The 18,930-nt window shown below is 44.8% G+C and overlaps 1 protein-coding gene across 1 annotated transcript in view; it reads right to left on the bottom strand.

The window, feature by feature from the left end:
• The window catches only part of DSCAM (DS cell adhesion molecule), an 823,896-nt gene that overhangs the window by 11,654 nt on the left and 793,312 nt on the right, over positions 1-18,930 (bottom strand). Inside the window, exons 30-32 of the mRNA XM_043875189.1 lie at positions 18,220-18,369; positions 7,746-7,943; positions 5,947-6,249 (exon numbers count right to left, since the gene is read on the bottom strand). Of these exons, the coding sequence (XP_043731124.1) occupies positions 5,947-6,249; positions 7,746-7,943; positions 18,220-18,369 (651 nt within the window). The remainder of the gene's footprint in view (positions 1-5,946; positions 6,250-7,745; positions 7,944-18,219; positions 18,370-18,930) is intronic.

Below are 18,930 nucleotides of genomic sequence, written 5' to 3'. Positions count from 1 at the left end.
CAATTCTTTATTCCTCAGCAAGTGTGAGAACATGTGCACGCTTTCACAAAAAAATCATGCAGAATGACAGTGACACAAGGTCCCTGCGGGCTCCAGTCTCCTCTGGGGACACATAAAAAGGAACTTTCATCAAGCTCTAACAAGGTTTGATGTCTGTGCTTAGATGGAGCTGGAGATTGATGCAAAAGTAAGAAACCAAGAATGCTTACCTCGACTTCTGGCAATTTCACTTAAAAACCACACAGACTTGCAAGGACACTACAGCATCAAAGAGCTCCTTACAAAGGGGAGCGTGTGCCTGCCCACACCCAAGCCCAACCAGATCTAACGCTTTTCCAGTTTAATATTAATGTTGCAGTGGTAATGAAAACTCGTAAACAAACCCCTCTTGGTAAATGAATCTGCGCTCCCAAACAGCAACCAGGAACAACTCTAAATAAATAATGTGAACTGGATACCAGAGGTCCTGCCTGCAGATTCTGTTACCATTCTTGGCTTGTACCTGGGAGACTTCATGCATTTTTAAGGGCTCATCATTATTGTGATCCTCCTACTTGCTGGCGAACTTTTCAAAACTTCACTGAGGTATGAAGTGGAACTTTAAATTTGTCCATGCTCATGATTCTTCTGAAATAGAGTAGTTCTGGATAAAAAGCAGGATTGGAAAATTAGAGGATAGCCGAGCTGGGAACTCACTGCTAGGGCATTCAGAGGCCCTAGTGGGGAAGGGTCCGTGAGGGTCAAAGGCAGCTCCAGCTCCCACAAGACCCCCTCAGGGACCCCCACACTGGGGTGTATCCCGGGCTCTGAAAGCAGGACCAGTTGTGGAGTGGATGCCAGAAAACACAGGCTGGAGGAAAGAAGGGAGGCAGGGAGGTTGGGTGGGAAAGAGCAAGGCTACCTCTAGAAGGATGGAGGCCAGGGACCTCAAGCCTTGTGTGTGTGTGTGTGTGTGTGTGTGTGTGCATGTGTGTGTATGCACATGCAGGTACATGGCTACATGTGCACACAACGACAGCTGGGAACAAGGCCAGCCTTTGCAGGGGATGTGACCTGAGCAGAGGCTGGCTGTCCTTCAGGTGGGAACCCTGCCTCTCACTCCACGCTCTTCTCTTCTGTTAAACAGACACACACTCAGGAAAGCATGAGGTATGGGATAAACGGATCCTAAAACTAAAATCCCCAAACTGCTTCGTGTAACTGGTTGCTCTGAGAGCTAGCAAGTTGGAGGCAGGCAATGGCCATTTCCAATCAGAAAACTCCCACTGCGTTCGTTGTGGCAGAGGAGTGGGGTCAGGGAGCCAGTCAGGGAGGTGCAGACATTCAAGGCTGGATGGAGCCTTGGTGTCCAGCTGCGGAGATCAGAAGGGTTGTGGGGGTCCTGCCCGAGCTGCTGGCGGGGCCAGGCTGTATTAGGTTGCAAGTTTGAAACTTTAAATTGATTTAAGTAGCTTCCTGCAGTGGCATCTCTTGACTGCACAGGATAAGCACCATGAATAAAGAAGCAGTAGGAATCCAAGAATGTCAGAAACTGGCTCCAGGTGCTACCTGAAACCAAAACTTGGTATCATAACCGAAGTATAAGAGCCACCTTGACCAATAGGAAACGGTGCTGTTAAACTTTCCAGCTGCTTCTCGGAGAAATAGAGGGCTTGTTGGTTTTGTTTTTAAAGTGTAAATGTGTGTTAGTCACTCAGTCATGTCCAACTCTTTGAGACCCCATGGACTGTAGCCCACCAGGCTCCTCTGTCCATAGAATTTTCCAGGCAAGAATACTGGAGTGGGTAGCCATACCCTCCTCCAGGGAATCTTCCTGACCCGCAATTGAACCCAGGTCTGCATTGCAGGGAGATTCTTTACCTTCTGAGCCACCAGGGAAGCCCTAAAGATGGAAATAGCCATGACTTATTTTTTTTTTTTAATATTTATTCATTTATTTGGCTGCACCAGGTCTTAGTTGCAGCATTTGGGATCTAGTTCCCTGACCAGGGATTGAACCTGGGCCCCCTGCATTGGGAGCTCAGAGTCTTAACCACTGGGCCAGCAGGGAAGTCCCAGCCATGACTTATTGAAGAAAATGGAAGTTACAAGACTTGCATTTGATTTGAAATACACAAGTCCTAAAAAGGCAGCAAATTCAAAATTCAGATGTGTTAAAAATCTAAAGCTAGATTTTGATACCTGCCTTGGTAGTAGCTGTCCACATTTAATCAGGAACTACCCCCATTGGTGGAAGAGAGTTTGTTTTGACTTAAGAGCAAGATTAGAAAATAAATCACTTTGTTTAAAGTTAGGCTGGAAGATGGAGTAGACTTAAATGTACCCTTTTATTTTACTATAGTTGTAATATTTGAACCAATTGGCCAATATTTTCATCATCACAATCATCATATATTAATTCATTCAATAACATTTATTAAGCACCTACTATACATCAGGCAGTGATAGGAGTATATATTCAATGCATTAAGTCAGTTGAAAATATTTCTTGAACACTCTTTATGCTGTCAGATATCTGAGGCACTGGGGGGGAAATAAAGATAACTAAGATAACTAAGACATTTTTCCTATTTTCCTTCAGCCACAATCTGGCCAAATTCATTTAACTTAATCCTGATTTGCAATGAACTTAAAAGCTTGGGATTATAAATGGAAAAAAAAAAAAGCTCATCAAAAAAGAAGAACTGATGGCAAGAAAACAGATATCCAGAGACTTGGATCACTGATAAACATTCAGAAACACGAGGGAACACAGGTAAAGACTTTGGTTTGAAAGACCTGTTCAAGGAACTGCTATTTTGACAGTCTCCAGTCAGCAGGATACTACATTGTAACTGTGGGTTTTGTGCCCAGTGCTTAATTTAGTTCCATTATAAAGGAGATATAGGAAGGCTTCCAAAGGATGACATATTTTTCTAAAAGCATATCAAATGTTCAATAATAATTTTGGCATCTAGAGTGGACAACAGTTTGTGGACATTAGAATTCAGGTGGATTTAAAAGCTTGTTCATACCTAAAGTTATAAAATCATTTTAGTCTAAATAGTATATTAAGGGACTTCCCTGGGAGTCCAGTGGTTAAGAATCCACCTTGCAATGCAGGGAATGTGGGTTTGATTCCTGGTCAGGGAATGAAGATCCCATGAACCGTGGAGCATCTAAGCCTGAGTGCTGTAACTACTGAGCCTGAATGCCACAACTAGAGAGTCCATGGGCCTCAACAAAAGATCTCGCCTGATGTAAGGAAGATCCCACTTGCCACAACTGAGACCCAACACAGCCAAATAAATAAATAATTGATTAATTAATTTTAAAAATGAGATTAAAAAATAATACATAAATAGTGTATATATTAAGACAATAGTACCTTCCCTAGCTGTGATTTTCAATTGTTCTGATGGATCCAGGCAACAATCTCATGAAAACAGTTAAAACATTTTTTAATATGAGTCAAAAAACACTGAACAACAAGTCATCAACAAGACACAAACCTTTAACTATTTCAAGACCTGCACACATACTTGGTGCTCCTCCAGGGGCTTGCTGTATGCAAGGGGAAGTGTGGTGTGTGTCTCGGATGGGAGTGTGAAGTACTTAACCACTGCTCAAGTTGTGTCGGACTCTTTGCAGCCCCAGAGACTTAGCCTGCCAGGCTACTCGAATACTGGAGTGGGTGCCATTTCCTACTCCAGGGGATCTTCCTGGCCCAGGGATTGAATCTGCATCTCTTGTATCTCCTGCATTGGCAGGAGGAATCTTTGCCACTGCTTTACTTTTATCTGCCAAATATGGATGCCATTTTCTTAACTTGCCTTACTAGAAATTACAGTGCAATATTAAGTAGAAGCGGGGAAAGCAGACATCTTCTTCTGATTCCTGATCTTAGGGAAATAGTATTCAATTTTTCACCATTAAGTATGATGTTAGCTGTTTCACATAGATGCCTTTTCTCAAGTTGAAGGAATTATCTTTTATTCTTAGTTTGTGGAGTGTTCTTATTTTTTTGAGAAAAATGTTGGGTTTTGTCAAATGCTTTCTCTGCCTTGAATGATCATGTATCCCCACCCCCCCAATTCTGTTAATATTAATGATTTTATATTGAACCATCCTTGAATTCCTGAGAAGTCCCACTTGGTCACAGTGTATCATAGAACTGGGTAACACACAAATGAGGTGGATGCTCTCCAGGAATCAATGGCCACGGAAGGAAAATAAACCAAAGGAGGAAGGAAGGGGTGGGGGGCAGCAACTCATCCTGAGACCATCAGTGGGGTCACCATGGGAGCCTTAGCAGCGCGTCAACCAGGCAAGACCCCAAGACCTGATGACCATTACTGCTGCTGACTCCTGCATCAGGCGACACACAGCTTACACAAAGCCCAGATAGTGGGCGTCTGTGTCATTCCCATTTTATAGACAAGCCAACTGCAGCTCAGCAAGACTAAACAAGAGCCCAGAGGCTCACTTTTCTCCTCTCCTGTCTTCCTCAACCTCAAGCTGTACAGCCACAAAAAAAGTCATCATATTTATCCTACACATGCTGCATCTGCCTTGCAAATAAATGCCAGCAACAAAAAGTCCTTTGGATAAAAACACCCACTGATAACAACATCTTCTCCCTGAGGAGGTAGACAGCACAGAAATAAATGAAGCCATCATTCTTGATAGTCGGCTGGTGTGGATCTTGACTCAGTTTGGGAGATTAGTTGCCAGATAGACAATCTTTATTTTGTATATTTTAATGCATTTATAAAGCTCATTTCAGCCTGGCCTTCTGCTGAAAAGCCCAAAGGAATAGTGGTGATTTAAATGGATATACATTTTTGAAATAGAACCTATATAGCAGTTCAGAAAATAGGAAAATGAGAAATAAAACTGGGTTCAACAAGAATGGATCAGCCAGCGCACAAAGTCAAATCTATAGACAGAAACTTCAGGGTGAAAAAGAAAAAAAGGATTTTTCAGATGAGAACTATAACCGGTTGCCATGGTTTGGATGCAGTCTAAAGATGTGTTTTATTTGCTCTGTATGATGATTTGCACAAATCTGAGCAAACACTTGAAAACTGTGAGTCTCCATAGAAAACCAAAATATCTGTCTCCTCTTGAGAATCTCCTCTTACAGGCCCCCATTTCCACTCGGGGTCAGTTGGCAGGAGTTTGCTGGAGTCTTTTTCCTCTACAGTCACTGAACTCTCCAGTTCTCCAAGTCTCTCTCCCTCCCTTTGCTCTGCTCCTCACCCTCTTCACTCATTCACAGGATCTGCCAGGCCCTGCAGGCCTCAGGGTTTGCAGCTCCTACTCACTGTACTGCTCAAGGCAGACACCAACATATTGCCAACCTGATACCAGCCATTCACTGTCACACTGGGCAACTCAGTGAAGCCAAGTTCCAGAGGCTGGCTCACTGGTAAGACTGCTCTCCTTCTGAAACCCTCACCCCCAATTTTCAATACTTCTCAAGCAGTGGAGAGCTCCCTTCTTAGAACCTGGGCTCCCAGAGCTTTGTGGTCACTTGACCGACAGTATATGGCAGAAGTGCTGCGTCAGTTTTCAGGCCCAGGCTTAAGGAAATGGCTATTTCCACTGTCCATCTCTTAGACAGAAGGAAGCACAAGCCAGATCACGGAGAAACCTATGTTGGGAGGACATGGCCAGAGCCCACCCTCCAGGTGAGCGACTGAACATGTCTTCTCCATCCTAACTGGGCTTCCCCATGGACACGGCTGGAGCGTGTGTCCCAACCAAGCTCTGACTCAGTTTCAGATTCATACATGAAATAAATGATCACTGTTGCTGTAAGCCTCTAGGCTTTGGGGGTGGTACATGATTCAGCAATCAATAAACAGAAGACCAGTCTAAACACCAAGAAGGCTTTCACAGTGGAAGAGTGTGTCTTGGGAAGACGTACTTCCCCGACACTGGTCCAGGCGTGTCTCGTCTCACCTGGCCGATGTGCCTTTGGAACTGCCATGTTCATCACTCGTCCTCCATCCTGAGGTTTGGGGGGAGAGGCGGTGAACCTGCAGATCCCCGACTCTGAAGGGGTGCTGGAGGTCAGACTGTCTGTGTACTCGTTTGTCCCTGCCGTCAACTGCTCGGACGATGTGTCTGAGATGAAGCACTCCGTGATGGTGAACTTGGCGTGCCTCAGCTGCTCTTCCATCTTGGCGTGCTCATAGGCCCTGGCCAGTTCTTCATAAGTGGAGGAGGCACTTTCTGTGGAGACCATGCTGCTTCGCGCTCGATCTGTGCCATGAAAAAGAGAAAACAAGATGATGAGTCATCACTGGGAGTCTGCACTGACTGCATGGTGATGGGGGCCTGTGACTGGTTCTCCCCATCACTGGGCAGCCGGGCAGGAGTCCTGGGTCTTTATCTGAGGACTGCCTTTGTCACTGTGAGGTCACCTTCGTGAACCTCAGCCATGTGGCTTCAGGGTTTCAGTTGACTTGCTGGAGGTACCTGTCCCCAGTATGCGACATTGCCATAGATCAGCAATACATCCCCCTGAAAACTTCTGCTTTTAGTTAAGACAGCTGGCTTGATTAGTTGCTCAGTCATGTCTGACTCTTTGGGATCCCATGGACTATAGCCCACCAGGCTCCTCTGTCCATGGGATTCTCCAGACAAGAATACTGGAATGGGTTGCCATTTCCTCCTCCAGCGGATCTTCCCGACTCAGGGATCAAACCCGTGTCTCCTGCATTGCAGGCGGATTCAAGACAGGTGGGAATGCAATATGCATGAACGGCAGAGCCCCCTTACTGCTCTGTAAGTCTTCCTGGGCCACAGCGACACTTTCATTGTCAGGAATGATCTGAGCTCCTGTGGCCTCCGTGGGGCAGGAATACAGGCCAATCCTTAGAAACGAACACGTAAGTGCATGGAATTGGTCACTAGGCAGAATCACAGCTGAACCCTGGGGCACATCCTTTGTGTTTGAGGCTCACCCTTTATGGGGACTGGAGACCGGCCAGAACCCTAAAAGGTACATCTTGGGTAAGAGGACTCTACATTTTAAACCTACTCAAAAGTTCTGAAGTCACCTCAGTGGAACTCTGAGGTTCTTGTAAGAGAAATAACTGCCATAAAAATAAATGTACGTGGTGATGCTCCACCTCTGGAAGGCTATTTTTGAAGTATATCATCCAGAAAAAAAGAAAATGAGTATGAAAATTTCCTACAGCTATTAAGTTTAGATAGAATTTCTTTTCAAAATTTTAGATTGGAGGGAGGGTGGGCAACCCAGTGCTATTCTTAGGCTCTGTCTTCCCTCTAGGATGAGGTCTTGGCAAATGGCACAGACAAGATGATCAAGCCCTGTTTCACTGTCAAATGGATCAGCCGTGTTCCCCATCCAGGGTGCTGTGACCTTGTCATGCAACTCCAAGTCCAGTCTTAATCCTGGAGATGGGAGTGGGCCACACACCCTCAAAGTATAATCAGGGTGATTGTAATCATGGGAGGACGTTTAGAAACTTCTGTGTTTCTCTTTGCAGGGCAGGAGTGAAGGGAAGAGGGAGCAGTGTGTCTGAGATTCGGGATGCCTGCCACATAGATTCCTTTGGTTTTGCTTTGCGGACTTCACTGGACCCTAGATTTGGCCAATGAAGCATAGCTTCATCGGTACCTGTCAGGTCAGTGGTCTAGCAATTTGAAAGTGACCTTGAAAGGGCGCAGGTAGGGCCCTGAAACTGAGTGTAGTCCTGCTCATTCAGGGAAGAGGGGGCACGCAGGCCTACCTGTGTCTTGAGAGGGGCTGACGCTGTAGCTGTCACTCTCCTTGTCCATTGAGCCTGTGGCCCTGGGCGTTGGCAGCCTCCAGTCGGTGGTGAGGGTGTGTGTTGAAACGGTGGGGTGGGGTCTGTTGAGGGTCCACTGGCTGGCGTACCGGTTCCTCGCTGTGGGCCCAGCCTTGGCATTTCTCCTGGTGGTGGGATCTGGGAAGAACCAGAACAAAGTCTGTGTTTGTCTTTGGGAGGGTGGTTGGCTGTGATCAAGGTGTGGAGTGGGGTTCTCCCGGTTCAGCTCTATGACCCACTCATGCTGCCTCCAGGAAGCTCTCCCTGATTGCCCTGTCTGGAGCACTGGTTTCCTTTCCCCTAGGGTCTGAAGCACTCATGTGATACTTAAGCACTTAAACAATCCCTGTAGAGAAAGAACATCAGATTTGGACTCAGGAGTTATGAATTTGAGTCTTGCTCTGGGCTCGTAATAGTTTCATGACACCCCTCATATCACTTAAACTTCCTAAGAATCACCACCTTCTGTAAAAGGGAAGAGTTGGGCCACGTATGCTCTAATGGGGCTTCCCTGCTATAGTATACCTCGAGGTATTCTTACAGGTTGAACTCTGTTCCCTCAAAAAGATTCATATGCCCATATCCTGAGCCTGGAACCTCAGATGGTGGTCGTATTTAGAAGTGGGGTCACTGCTTTTGTTATTAGCTCAGATGAGGCCAGACTGGAGTAGGGTGCCTTCTGGAGCTAACATAACTGGTGTCCTCACAAGACAAGGAGACAGACAAGGAGGAGAGGGTGATGGATCAAGGGCCACAGCTGGACTGCGGAGCTCGGAGACCACCACCACACACTGGGAAGGGGCAAGGAAAGGTACTTCCCTACCGGCTTCAGAGGGGGGTGTGGCCTGCTGACACCTTGACTTTGGACCTGCCGCTAGCAGAACTGTGAGCACATAAATTCTGGTTCTTTAAAGCCACTAAAAAAAAAAAAAAAGCCAGGCAGTTTGTGACATGTTTTTAACTGCAGCTCTAGGAAAGCAAGCAGGGGTCTCCTATATAGATTGCTGTCTAATATTAACTCACTGCCTCAAGTATGACTGTTGTTCATCAACTAAATTGCAATGCTGTAGAGCAGGGGAAGAGGGAAGATCCATTTTTGTCCAAGCACTCTCATATCCCTTTGTATATGGCAGCATCTCTTCAACATGCTTGTTTGAACTCTGATGAAGACTTGGGTGATTCAATGTGGAGAACAAAGGGTTCATGCATGTTCGGATGTCCCGGCTCTGCCATCTTCAGAAACACAGAGATTTATGGACAAACAGGCTGAAGCCAGGTGGGTTTCATCATCTCTAAGTCTGGGAACAGAGGCAAGAGGTCAAGTGGGTAGACTGAGTTCTTAGCTCAACTCTTAGCTAAGAAAAAAAAGATGGTCCAACAGCACAGAGTGTTGGACACTGGAATTCTGTGGAAAAGGGAGAGGCATGATCTTTCTGGGGCTCCATCCTGAAGGCAATATAGGGTCCTTCTCCATTTTTGAATTCTCGCTTTTCAAAGAGGAATTTTAGGCGGTTCTATTTCAAAACTGATCTGGCTACCTCTCTACACTGCCATCTGTGATGACTGTTTATCGCTAATGGAGCACTTACTAAATAACAAAAAACAAAGGGAGAACCTGTGGCCTGATGACATGGACTCATGATGCTCCTGAGCCTCCAAGTTTCTGCAGGACAGAGTAAGGGCGTTCATCCTGGGATCATCCAAAATTAACTGAGAGTCCACTGTGATCCCTGGACACTGACTACTTTGGATGAAAAGGATGAATACATGCAGCTCAGAGTCACTTTACAGCTGAAGCGATGGAAGCTCAGAGAGAAGTGATGCAGCTGTTAAGGGATAAGAACAGAACTCAAGACCCCACCTGTCAGTCCAAGACTGCCCATTACTTGGCCAAGTGTGTCCTCAGTCAGACCCTTAAGAGTCAGGCATGGTGTCTGCGTGACACTAGCTCGTCTATAATTCCATGCGGGGTCATGGGGCATGACACTTGAAAGTGGTGAAATGATTTTCTTTTAAAGTGGGGGAATTTTCCTTTTTGCCAGTTTCCAGTTATCAGACTTTGAATCTAATCCATCATTCTCCAACGCTGCAGAGAAGCATAAAGATGGCAGCTCGGTCGATATATTTTAAGATTTCCTGGATCATCAAAATGCTCCGTCTTGGTGCATAATTCTCTGGGGCATTGATTTTCAGACACATTTCATCCGTTACTTGCAAAATTCCACAGACGACTTTATTGGAGGATTTCGGGGGGCCTTGATTAGAATGTAAATGAGTTATGCTGGAGCGCCAAGCTCTCTGGACAGACAGGTATGAATGATAATTGGGTTTCTCTGCCTAAATGCTAGGAGAGAGGTCCTCAAAGAGACAGAAAAACTTTCTCCTGGGTAGGAGTTTGCATGTCTCCCAGGCACTGTCAACGTGATAAGTGGAGCTTAAATAGTGGAGCTTGTTATTTAAATGCTAATGAATCTTTTCCAGAAAATTACCCAGTCCCTTACATAAGTTTTGAGTGTTCTTATTTTTATTCTTCTTTAAGCTGCTTGTTGGTGCAGCTATGGATCAGGTTTACTCCTGGTGTGGATGCTTATGCAAAAAGGGGTCAGTTTGAGAGTCTCACTTCCAGGACACAATTCCCTCAAACTCCCCAAACCCCACACCTGTGAGCTTCCTTCTGCTAAGCTGACCCATGAATGGTGGGCCAGAGAGAGACCTTCACTCCCAAGGACCACTTTTCCCAGTGAGATCACTCTATCTGGAAAGTTCCATGGTCACATTGCACTACTCAAGCCAGAAGTCTTTTTCAGTTAATTTTGTTCATTATCACTTTTTTTTTCCCTAGATGAAGACAGCTTTACCAGTGGCCTGATAATGTTGGGAATATAGGTCATGATATTACTTTTTGAACTGCAGTTTGTCCTGCTCTAAGCAAGCATCCTATGGGCAAAATTATCTCTGTAGGTAGAATACTACAGAGGGGTTGACACATTTTTTAATCATCAGGTTTTCTGACCTGAACTGAACTTTTCTGTAGAATAGTTTCTAAGATAGCAGCTATAATAAAAACCTTACTTGGCTTCCACTCAGTAATCTTCGTACATCTTCCTAGTTAATCTATTAACCAAATAAATGTTGGGGTTTACTGCCTCTGCATGGAAAGTATTTTATCTGGGACCTCAACATTATAAATAAATTCCAGTGATGAGGCACCATGCTTGCTAAGCAATCAGTGATAGGGGGTAAGTGATATAAATAACTCTTGGCCTTTCAACATCAGGTCTAAACCTGAATTATTAAGCTTCTGCCCATTGAATCAAATTATTTTAATTATCTTGAACTTGGGATAAGAGAGGATTTGGCAGATAATAGGGTTATAAAACATGCCATGTGGACTGCAATTGTGGGATTAATCAGCTTTTACTCCCTGTCACTGGTTTTTGTCTGTTTCGGATGCTGAGGCCTCAGCTTTGTAGGATGAACTTACCAGTTGTCTCACAGAGAGGATGGAATGAGGAGGGGGCTGAATATTCCTATCATTTAATGAATAAATATTTATGATTCACACACTAGACTCTTCATCTCCATCAGGTACTTTTCCACTGTATGTTGCATACCAGCATGGGTGATGGAGTGTGGCACATTTTTTTTTTTTTTAAATCACAACAGGAAAGATTCAATCCATGTTGTAAAGTCTTCTTATTTCATATATATGGGAAGCGACTTTCATCCCTAGAGGTCCAATTGGAAGCATCATCTCTGCTTAGAGGCAGTGTGGAGGGGTTGAGAGTGGGGTTTTGGGGTGAGCTCCTCTGAGTCTGGCCCAGCATCACTCCTTGAGGGCTGTGACCTCATCAAGTGCCCACTGCCTTCCTCTCTGGGACTGGGGTGATGACCTCACCCACCATCAACACTGTCGAGAGATGTGAGTGAGATTTACCAGCTAGTGAACTTCAGGCATGTGGGAGGAATCAACCAACCTGGGACTGAACCCATGATTCCTGAGTGACAAACACTTGACCAGGGATGGAGACCATCCTGTTTAACAAAGATGATGATGGGAGATTTGGTAGGTGGACCAGGAAGGCTAGAAATTCACTTTAGAGAACTTCACAGGACATAGCCATGAAAAATCACAGAACTAGATGTTGGACAGGGGAGCCTATGGTGTTGCAGTCCGTGGGATCACAAACAATTGGACACAAGTTAGCGACGGAACAACAACAAGAGCAACAGATGCTGGAGAATGCCAGGGATGCAGAAAGACATCAACTGGTAGTAACTAGGGCAGTCAGAGGTGAGGGGTGCTGGGGGAAATATCTTCTTTGTCTACCAGTCCAGCCCTGCATGTACCTGGCTGCTTGGCGAACACTCTTTGCATGAAAGAATGAGTGACAATGGATGCATGGTGTCCAGGTAAATATGACAAAACAAACCCAGGTGACATCTAATAGTGATCACATATCTTTGTACCCTTGCACTCTTGTAAGTAAAAAAGTGCATTCAGGTTCCCCAAGGTAATGATACCTCTGGTGAAAAAAGAAAGTGTTACTTGCTCAGTTGTGTCCAGCTCATTGTGACTTTAGGGACTGTAGCCTCCCAGGCTCCTCTGTCCATGGAATTCTCCAGGCAAGAATACTGGAGTGGAATGCCACGCCCTCCTTCAGGGGATCTTCCCAACCCAGGGATCAAGCCCAGGTCTCCCGCATTGCAGGTAGATTCTTTACCATCTGAGCTACCTTAAGTATCTGAAGACTTCCCTGGTGGCTCAGACCGTAAAGCGTCTGCCTACAATGCGGGAGACCCGAGTTCAATCCCTGGGTTGGGAAGATCTCCTGGAGAAGGAAATGGCAACCCACTCCAGTATTCTTGCCTGGAGAATCCCATGGATGGAGGAACCTGGTAGGCTACAGTCCATGCGGTCACAAATCTGAAAAGTGTCCTGGCCCTGGGGGTTGGGGGTGGAGGGAGGATGCAACTGTGTACATAGAAACACTTCTAACTGCAAATCCTGCCTGGTCCCCACAACTCCACTGCTGACTCATCATCGCATCATGCTGTTCTAACTTTTCCTTGTTCAGTTCAGTTCATTTCAGTCATTCAGTCATGTCCAACTCTTTGTGACCCCATGGACTGCAGCACACCAGGCCTCCCTGTCCATCACCAACTCCCAGAGTTTACTCAAACTCATGTCCATTGAGTCGGTGATGCCATCCAACCATTTCATCCTCTGTCTTCCCTTTCTCCTCCTGTCTTCAATCTTTCCCAGCAACAGGGTCTTTTCCAATGAGTCCATTCTTCACATCAGGTGGCCAAAGTATTGGACTTTCAGCTTCAACATCAGTCCTTCCAATGAATATTCAGGACTGATTTCCTTTAGGATGGACTGGTTGGATCTCCTTGCTGTCCAAGGGACTCTCAAGAGCCTTCTCCAACACCACAGTGCAAAAGCATCAATTCTTCGGCACTCAGCTTTCTTTATAATCCAATTCTCACATCCCTATGTGACGACTGGAAAAACCAAAGCTTTGACTAGATGGACCTTTGTTGGCAAAGTAATGTCTCTGCTTTTTAATATGCTGTCTAGGTTGATCATAACTTTTCTTCCAAGGAGCAAGCTTCTTTTAATTTCATGGCTGCAGTCACCATCTGCAGTGATTTTAGAAGCCCAAAGAAATAAAGTCTCCCACTATTTCCATTGTTTCCCCATCTATTTCCCATGAATTAATGGGACCAGATACCATGATTTTAGTTTTCTGAATGTTGAGTTTTAAGCCAACTTTTTCACTCTCCTCTTTCACTTTCAACAAGAGGCTCTTTAGTTCTTCTTTGCTTTCTGCCATAAGGGTGGTGTCATCTGTATATCTGAGGTTATTGATATTTCTCCTGGCAATCTTGATTCCAGCTTGTGCTTCATCCAGCCCAGCATGTCTCATGATATACTCTGCATATACGTTAAATAAGCAGGGTGACAATATACAGCCTTGATGGGCTCCTTTCCCAATTTGGAACCAGTCTGTTGTTCCATGTCCAGTTCTAACTGTTGTTTCTTGACCTGTATACAGATTTCTCAGGAGGCAGGTCGGGTGGTCTGGTATTCCCATCTGTTGAAGAATTTTCCAGAGTTTGCTGTGATCCACACAGTCAAAGGCTTTCACACAGTCAAAAAAGCAGAAATAGATATTTTTCTGAAACTCTCTTGCTTTGTCGATGATCCAATGGGTGTTAGCAATTTGATCTCTGGTTCCTCTGCCTTTTCTAAATCCAGCTTGAACATCTGGAATTTCATGGTTCACATATTATTGAAGCCTGGCTTGGAGAATTTTGAGCATTATTTTACTAGGATGCGAGATGAGTGCAATTGTGCGGTAGTTTGAACATTCTTTGGCATTGCCTTTCTTTGGGATTGGAATGAAAACTGACCTTTTCCAGTCCTGTAGCCATTGCTGAGTTTTCCAAATTTGCTGGTATACTGAGTGCAGCACTTTAACAGCATCATCTTTTAGGATTTTAAATAGTGCAATTAGAATTCCATTACCTCCACTAGGTTTGTTCATAGTGATACTTCCTAAGGCCCACTACACTTCACATTCCAGGATGTCTGGCTCTAGGTGAGTGATTCTACCATTGTGGTTATCTGGGTCATGAAGATCTTTTTTGTCCAGTTCTTCTGTGTGTTCTTGCCACCTCTTCTTAATATCTTCTGCTTCTGTTAGGTCCATACCATTTCTGTCCTTTATTGTGCCCATCTTTGTATGAAATGTTCCCTTGGTACCTCTAATTTTCTTGAAGAGATCTCTAGTCTTTCCCATTTTATTGTTTTCCTCTGTTTCTTTGCATTGATCACTGAGGAAGGCTTACTGATAAATGAAAAATGCTTTCATTCCTCGTTTCACATTGACTTCCTTCACTCAGAGGAAGAGAAAGTCTTTCTGTACCTTATGATGCACCCCCATCCCTGAGCACTGGGCCACATGAGAAGTAACTAACATCTTCATAAATTCTTCTGAGTCTGAATGAAGGAATCCTTCATGCTCCCCCACTGTTCTTACACCATGCAAGCCATAAGGCCATGAGAGACATCACTATGCCCCTTCCACCAGCCTCTTGCCTGCCACTGCCCTCTCACCTGTTGGAGCTTCTGCTAGTGACTCCGATGCAGGTCTCTGTGGATATTCTGACAGCTGTCAGGCCAGCCTTCCCTCGTTCTTGGGCTGACTAAGCAGCCAGCAGGCTCCCTGTGCTTTAGTTGCACTGCCCTCCTCTCCAGTCTTAACCTTTGATGACTAGCCCTTGTGCATCTCTGCCAGTTGAGCATGGACAGGGAGCTGGAAATGCTGGTTCTTTTCACCTGGTGAGCAGGGAGGATGCTGTGCCATGAGCCTGGCAGGCCTGAGGCTCCTGCACCGCAGAGCCACGGTAGACACCTCCTCTGCGCTCCAGGATCACGCCCAACACCTGGGGAAGTGTTTCTCAAGAATCGGATCAGACAACCAGCGTCAGGACCATCACCCAGGGTGGTGGTTATAATGTAGAGTCCCTGGCCCCACCCTAGACAAAGCAGCTCAGTATCCCTGGGGGTGGAGGCCGGAATGAGTATTTTAAACAGGCACCCAGGTAATTCTGATGCACTCAGGAGACTGGGAGCCACTTCCTGGGGCAATGTCTTGGGTCCCCTCCCTCTTTCCTACCCTCCTCCTCAGGTCTCGATTAACAAAGGCTTGCTGAGGTCAGGGATCCACTGATGGAAGTCCCCCGGGGTCTATAATCTTTCTGGGGTTGAATAGCCCTAAGTTGAAAAGCCCTAGAAAAGGCAGAGGAACCAGAGATCAAATTGCCAACATTCGATGGATCGTCAAAAAAGCAAGAGAGTTCCAGAAAAACATCTATTTCTGCTTTATTGACTATGCCAAAGCCTTTGACTGTGTGGATCACAGCAAACTCTGGAAAATTCTTCAACAGATGGGAATATCAAACCACCTGACCTGCCTCTTGAGAAATCTGTATGCAGGCCAAGAAGCAACAGTTAGAACTGGACATGGAACAACAGACTAGTTCTAAATTGGGAAAGGAGCCCATCAAGGCTGTATATTGTCACCCTGCTTATTTAACTTATATGCAGAGTACATCATGAGACATGCTGGGCTGGATGAAGCACAAGCTGGAATCTAGATTGCCGGGAGAAATATCAATAACCTCAGATATACAGATGATACCACCCTTATGGCAGAAAGCGAAGAAGAACTAAAGAGCCTCTTGTTGAAAGTGAAAGAGGAGAGTGAAAAAGTTGGCTTAAAGCTCAATGTTCAGAAAACTAAGATCATGGTATCCGGTCCCATCAATTCATGGCAAATAGATGAGGAAACAATGGAAATAGTGGGAGACTTTATTTCTTTGGGTTCCAAAATCACTGCAGATGGTGACTGCAGCCATGAAATTAAAAGAAGCTTGCTCCTTGGAAGAAAAGTTATGATCAACCTAGACAGCATATTAAAAAGCAGAGACATTACTTTGCCAACAAAGGTCCATCTAGTCAAAGCTTTGGTTTTTCCAGTCGTCACATAGGGATGTGAGAATTGGATTATAAAGAAAGCTGAGTGCCGAAGAATTGATGCTTTTGCACTGTGGTGTTGGAGAAGGCTCTTGAGAGTCCCTTGGACAGCAAGGAGATCCAACCAGTCCATCCTGAAGGAAATCAGTCCTGAATATTCATTGGAAGGACTGATGTTGAAGCTGAAAATCCAATACTTTGGCCACCTGGTGTGAAGAACAGACTAATTGGAAAAGACCCTGCTGCTGGGAAAGATTGAAGGTGGGAGAAGAAGGAGACAGAGGATGAGGTGGTTGGATGGCATCACCGACTCAATGGACATGAGTTTGAGTAAACTCCAGGAGTTGGTGATGGACAGGGAGGCCTGGTGTGCTACACAGTCCATGGGGTCACAAAGATTTGTACACGACTGAGCAAATGAACCGAACTGAAGTGGCTCAGAAAGCCATCCATGTAGTGCAGGGTCCTGAAGTCACCAGATGCAGGCTTGGGAGGATTGTGATGGAAAAGTTCATAGCTGGGGAGAATGTCAAGGACCCAGGAGTAATTTCTAAAAGCAAGTCTCTTAGTCCTACATGTTCCTTCAGAAAGCTGATCCTCATTCATGTCTTAAGAAAGTACTCATGTCACCAGAGAAGGAAGGATGTGAGATGACATAGAGAGGAGGAATAAAAGACTCCTTTAGAATGCTCTTGAAAACATATTTTTCAAGTGAATTTCAGTAACTGCTAGCACTGTTTTCCTGCATAGTGTGATGTTATTTAGGAATCAACCAGTTTGCTTCATGAAGCTCAGTGCATTTCACAAATGCTTTACAAGTCAGACATTATAAAAAATAGCTTTTAACAATGTAATATTTATTTTTCTAATTATAGCACTCTACTTGGAGAATGTAAATTTCTGCAAAGAGAGTGATTAATGATTTAAAAGCTAGACATCAAAGCTTCTGAAAAGATAGTAATCAGGGCATCCAAACAATTTCAATTATGAAGGAACCAGAATATCTAATTAATAAGCTTTAGATACATATTAGGGGATTTAATTTCATTGCAGTAATTAATTTCCATATAACATGGAGTCAGATATTAATAATTAAACCAAACACAATCCCCATATTAAACAGAATTATGTTTTTTTCAAACAGTGGTTCAGGAGGAAAGCATAAGCTTGGAGGACAGACAGACCCACAGCTCAATCTGGGTTTCACTACAGAGTACGTGTACAATTTGGGGCTATTTCCTCACTCATAAAACGGGGGCTCTGAGAGCTGCTGTGTAAATAGCTACCTTGCAGAGTTGTTGTAAAGATAAAAATATGACATCAATCTTTTTACCCCAACCCTGGCACAGAAGCGATGCTCACTAAGGTTAGCCAATTTCTTCTTTCCTGTGTTGTCTAAATTTAAAAGAAAATTAATAAGTTGACCTGAAATTTCTAACACTTTCAGAGTAAACCAAGAGTTACTGGCTTTAGTTGATACAACTTTTTAAGAGATTTATTTGATTTGGAGCATTTTTAAAGTTTTTGTTTAGTCTGTTACAATATTGCTTCTGTTTTATATTTTGGATTTTTGGCCACAAGGAATGTGGGATCTTAGCTCTCCGAACCAGGAATCAAATCTGCACCCCAGCACTGGAATGCAAAGTCTTAACCTGGACCACAAGGGAAGTCCCTCAGGTGACACAATTTTAATGACAGCTAAGATCAAACAATACAAACTCAGCCTCCCAAAGACGTCATTACACCTATCTGTTTCTTAGGCAGAGAGTTAAGAAGTCCCACGCTTTACTGCATAGGGATGGACCACGGATGCCTTTTCAGCACTGACCACACCTACATGGTTTAAATGATGTTTGAGCCACTCACTCGTTCCTGGCCGAGCGTCTGAAACATCCACCAAGGGCCCCGTGGCCTGCGACACGGACTGGTAATGGACCGTGTGCGTCACCGTCAGGGACTTCTGCTTCGCGGCCTCTCCGAAGTCAGCATCCGTCAACAGGACTGTGGAGCGATCGTCTGCAGAACAGCGGAGATACAGGAACCCAGACACGGTCATCCCCAGCCAGGGACTTCCTGGCCACCTCTCTCCTTAGCACTTGCATTATTATTATTTTTTTAATTTTAAAATTTTTATTGAAGTATAAATTCTTTACAATGCTATGTTAGTTTCTGCTGTACCGTGACGTGTACAGTGAAGTGAAGCCATATGTATGCATATATCTCTTCCCTCTTGGACCTCCGTCCCATCGCCCCATCCCACCCCTCTAGGTCATCGCAGAGCAGAGTTGAGCTCCCCGTGCTACATGGCAGGTTCCCACTAGCTGTCTATTTCACCCTTGGCAGTGTGTGTATATCAATCCTGTTCTCCCAGCCTGTCCCACCCTCCCCTTCCCCACTCTCTGCCTACGTGTCTGTTTTTATGCCTGCCTCTCTATTCCTGGCCTGGAAATAGGTTCATCTGTACCATTTCCCACCCCCACCCCCAGATTCCACTTTATTGTTAATAGCAACAGCAACAAAAACCTCATCTCAATCAGCAAAAACAAAAAAATATTCAAGCACTGAATTAGAATGACT

Source organism: Cervus elaphus, chromosome 19 (genome assembly GCF_910594005.1).
Source record: "Cervus elaphus chromosome 19, mCerEla1.1, whole genome shotgun sequence".
Lineage (NCBI taxonomy): Eukaryota > Metazoa > Chordata > Mammalia > Artiodactyla > Cervidae > Cervus > Cervus elaphus.
The sequence above is the reverse complement of the archived record's forward strand: the minus strand, read 5'-3'. Positions and strand labels throughout refer to the sequence as shown.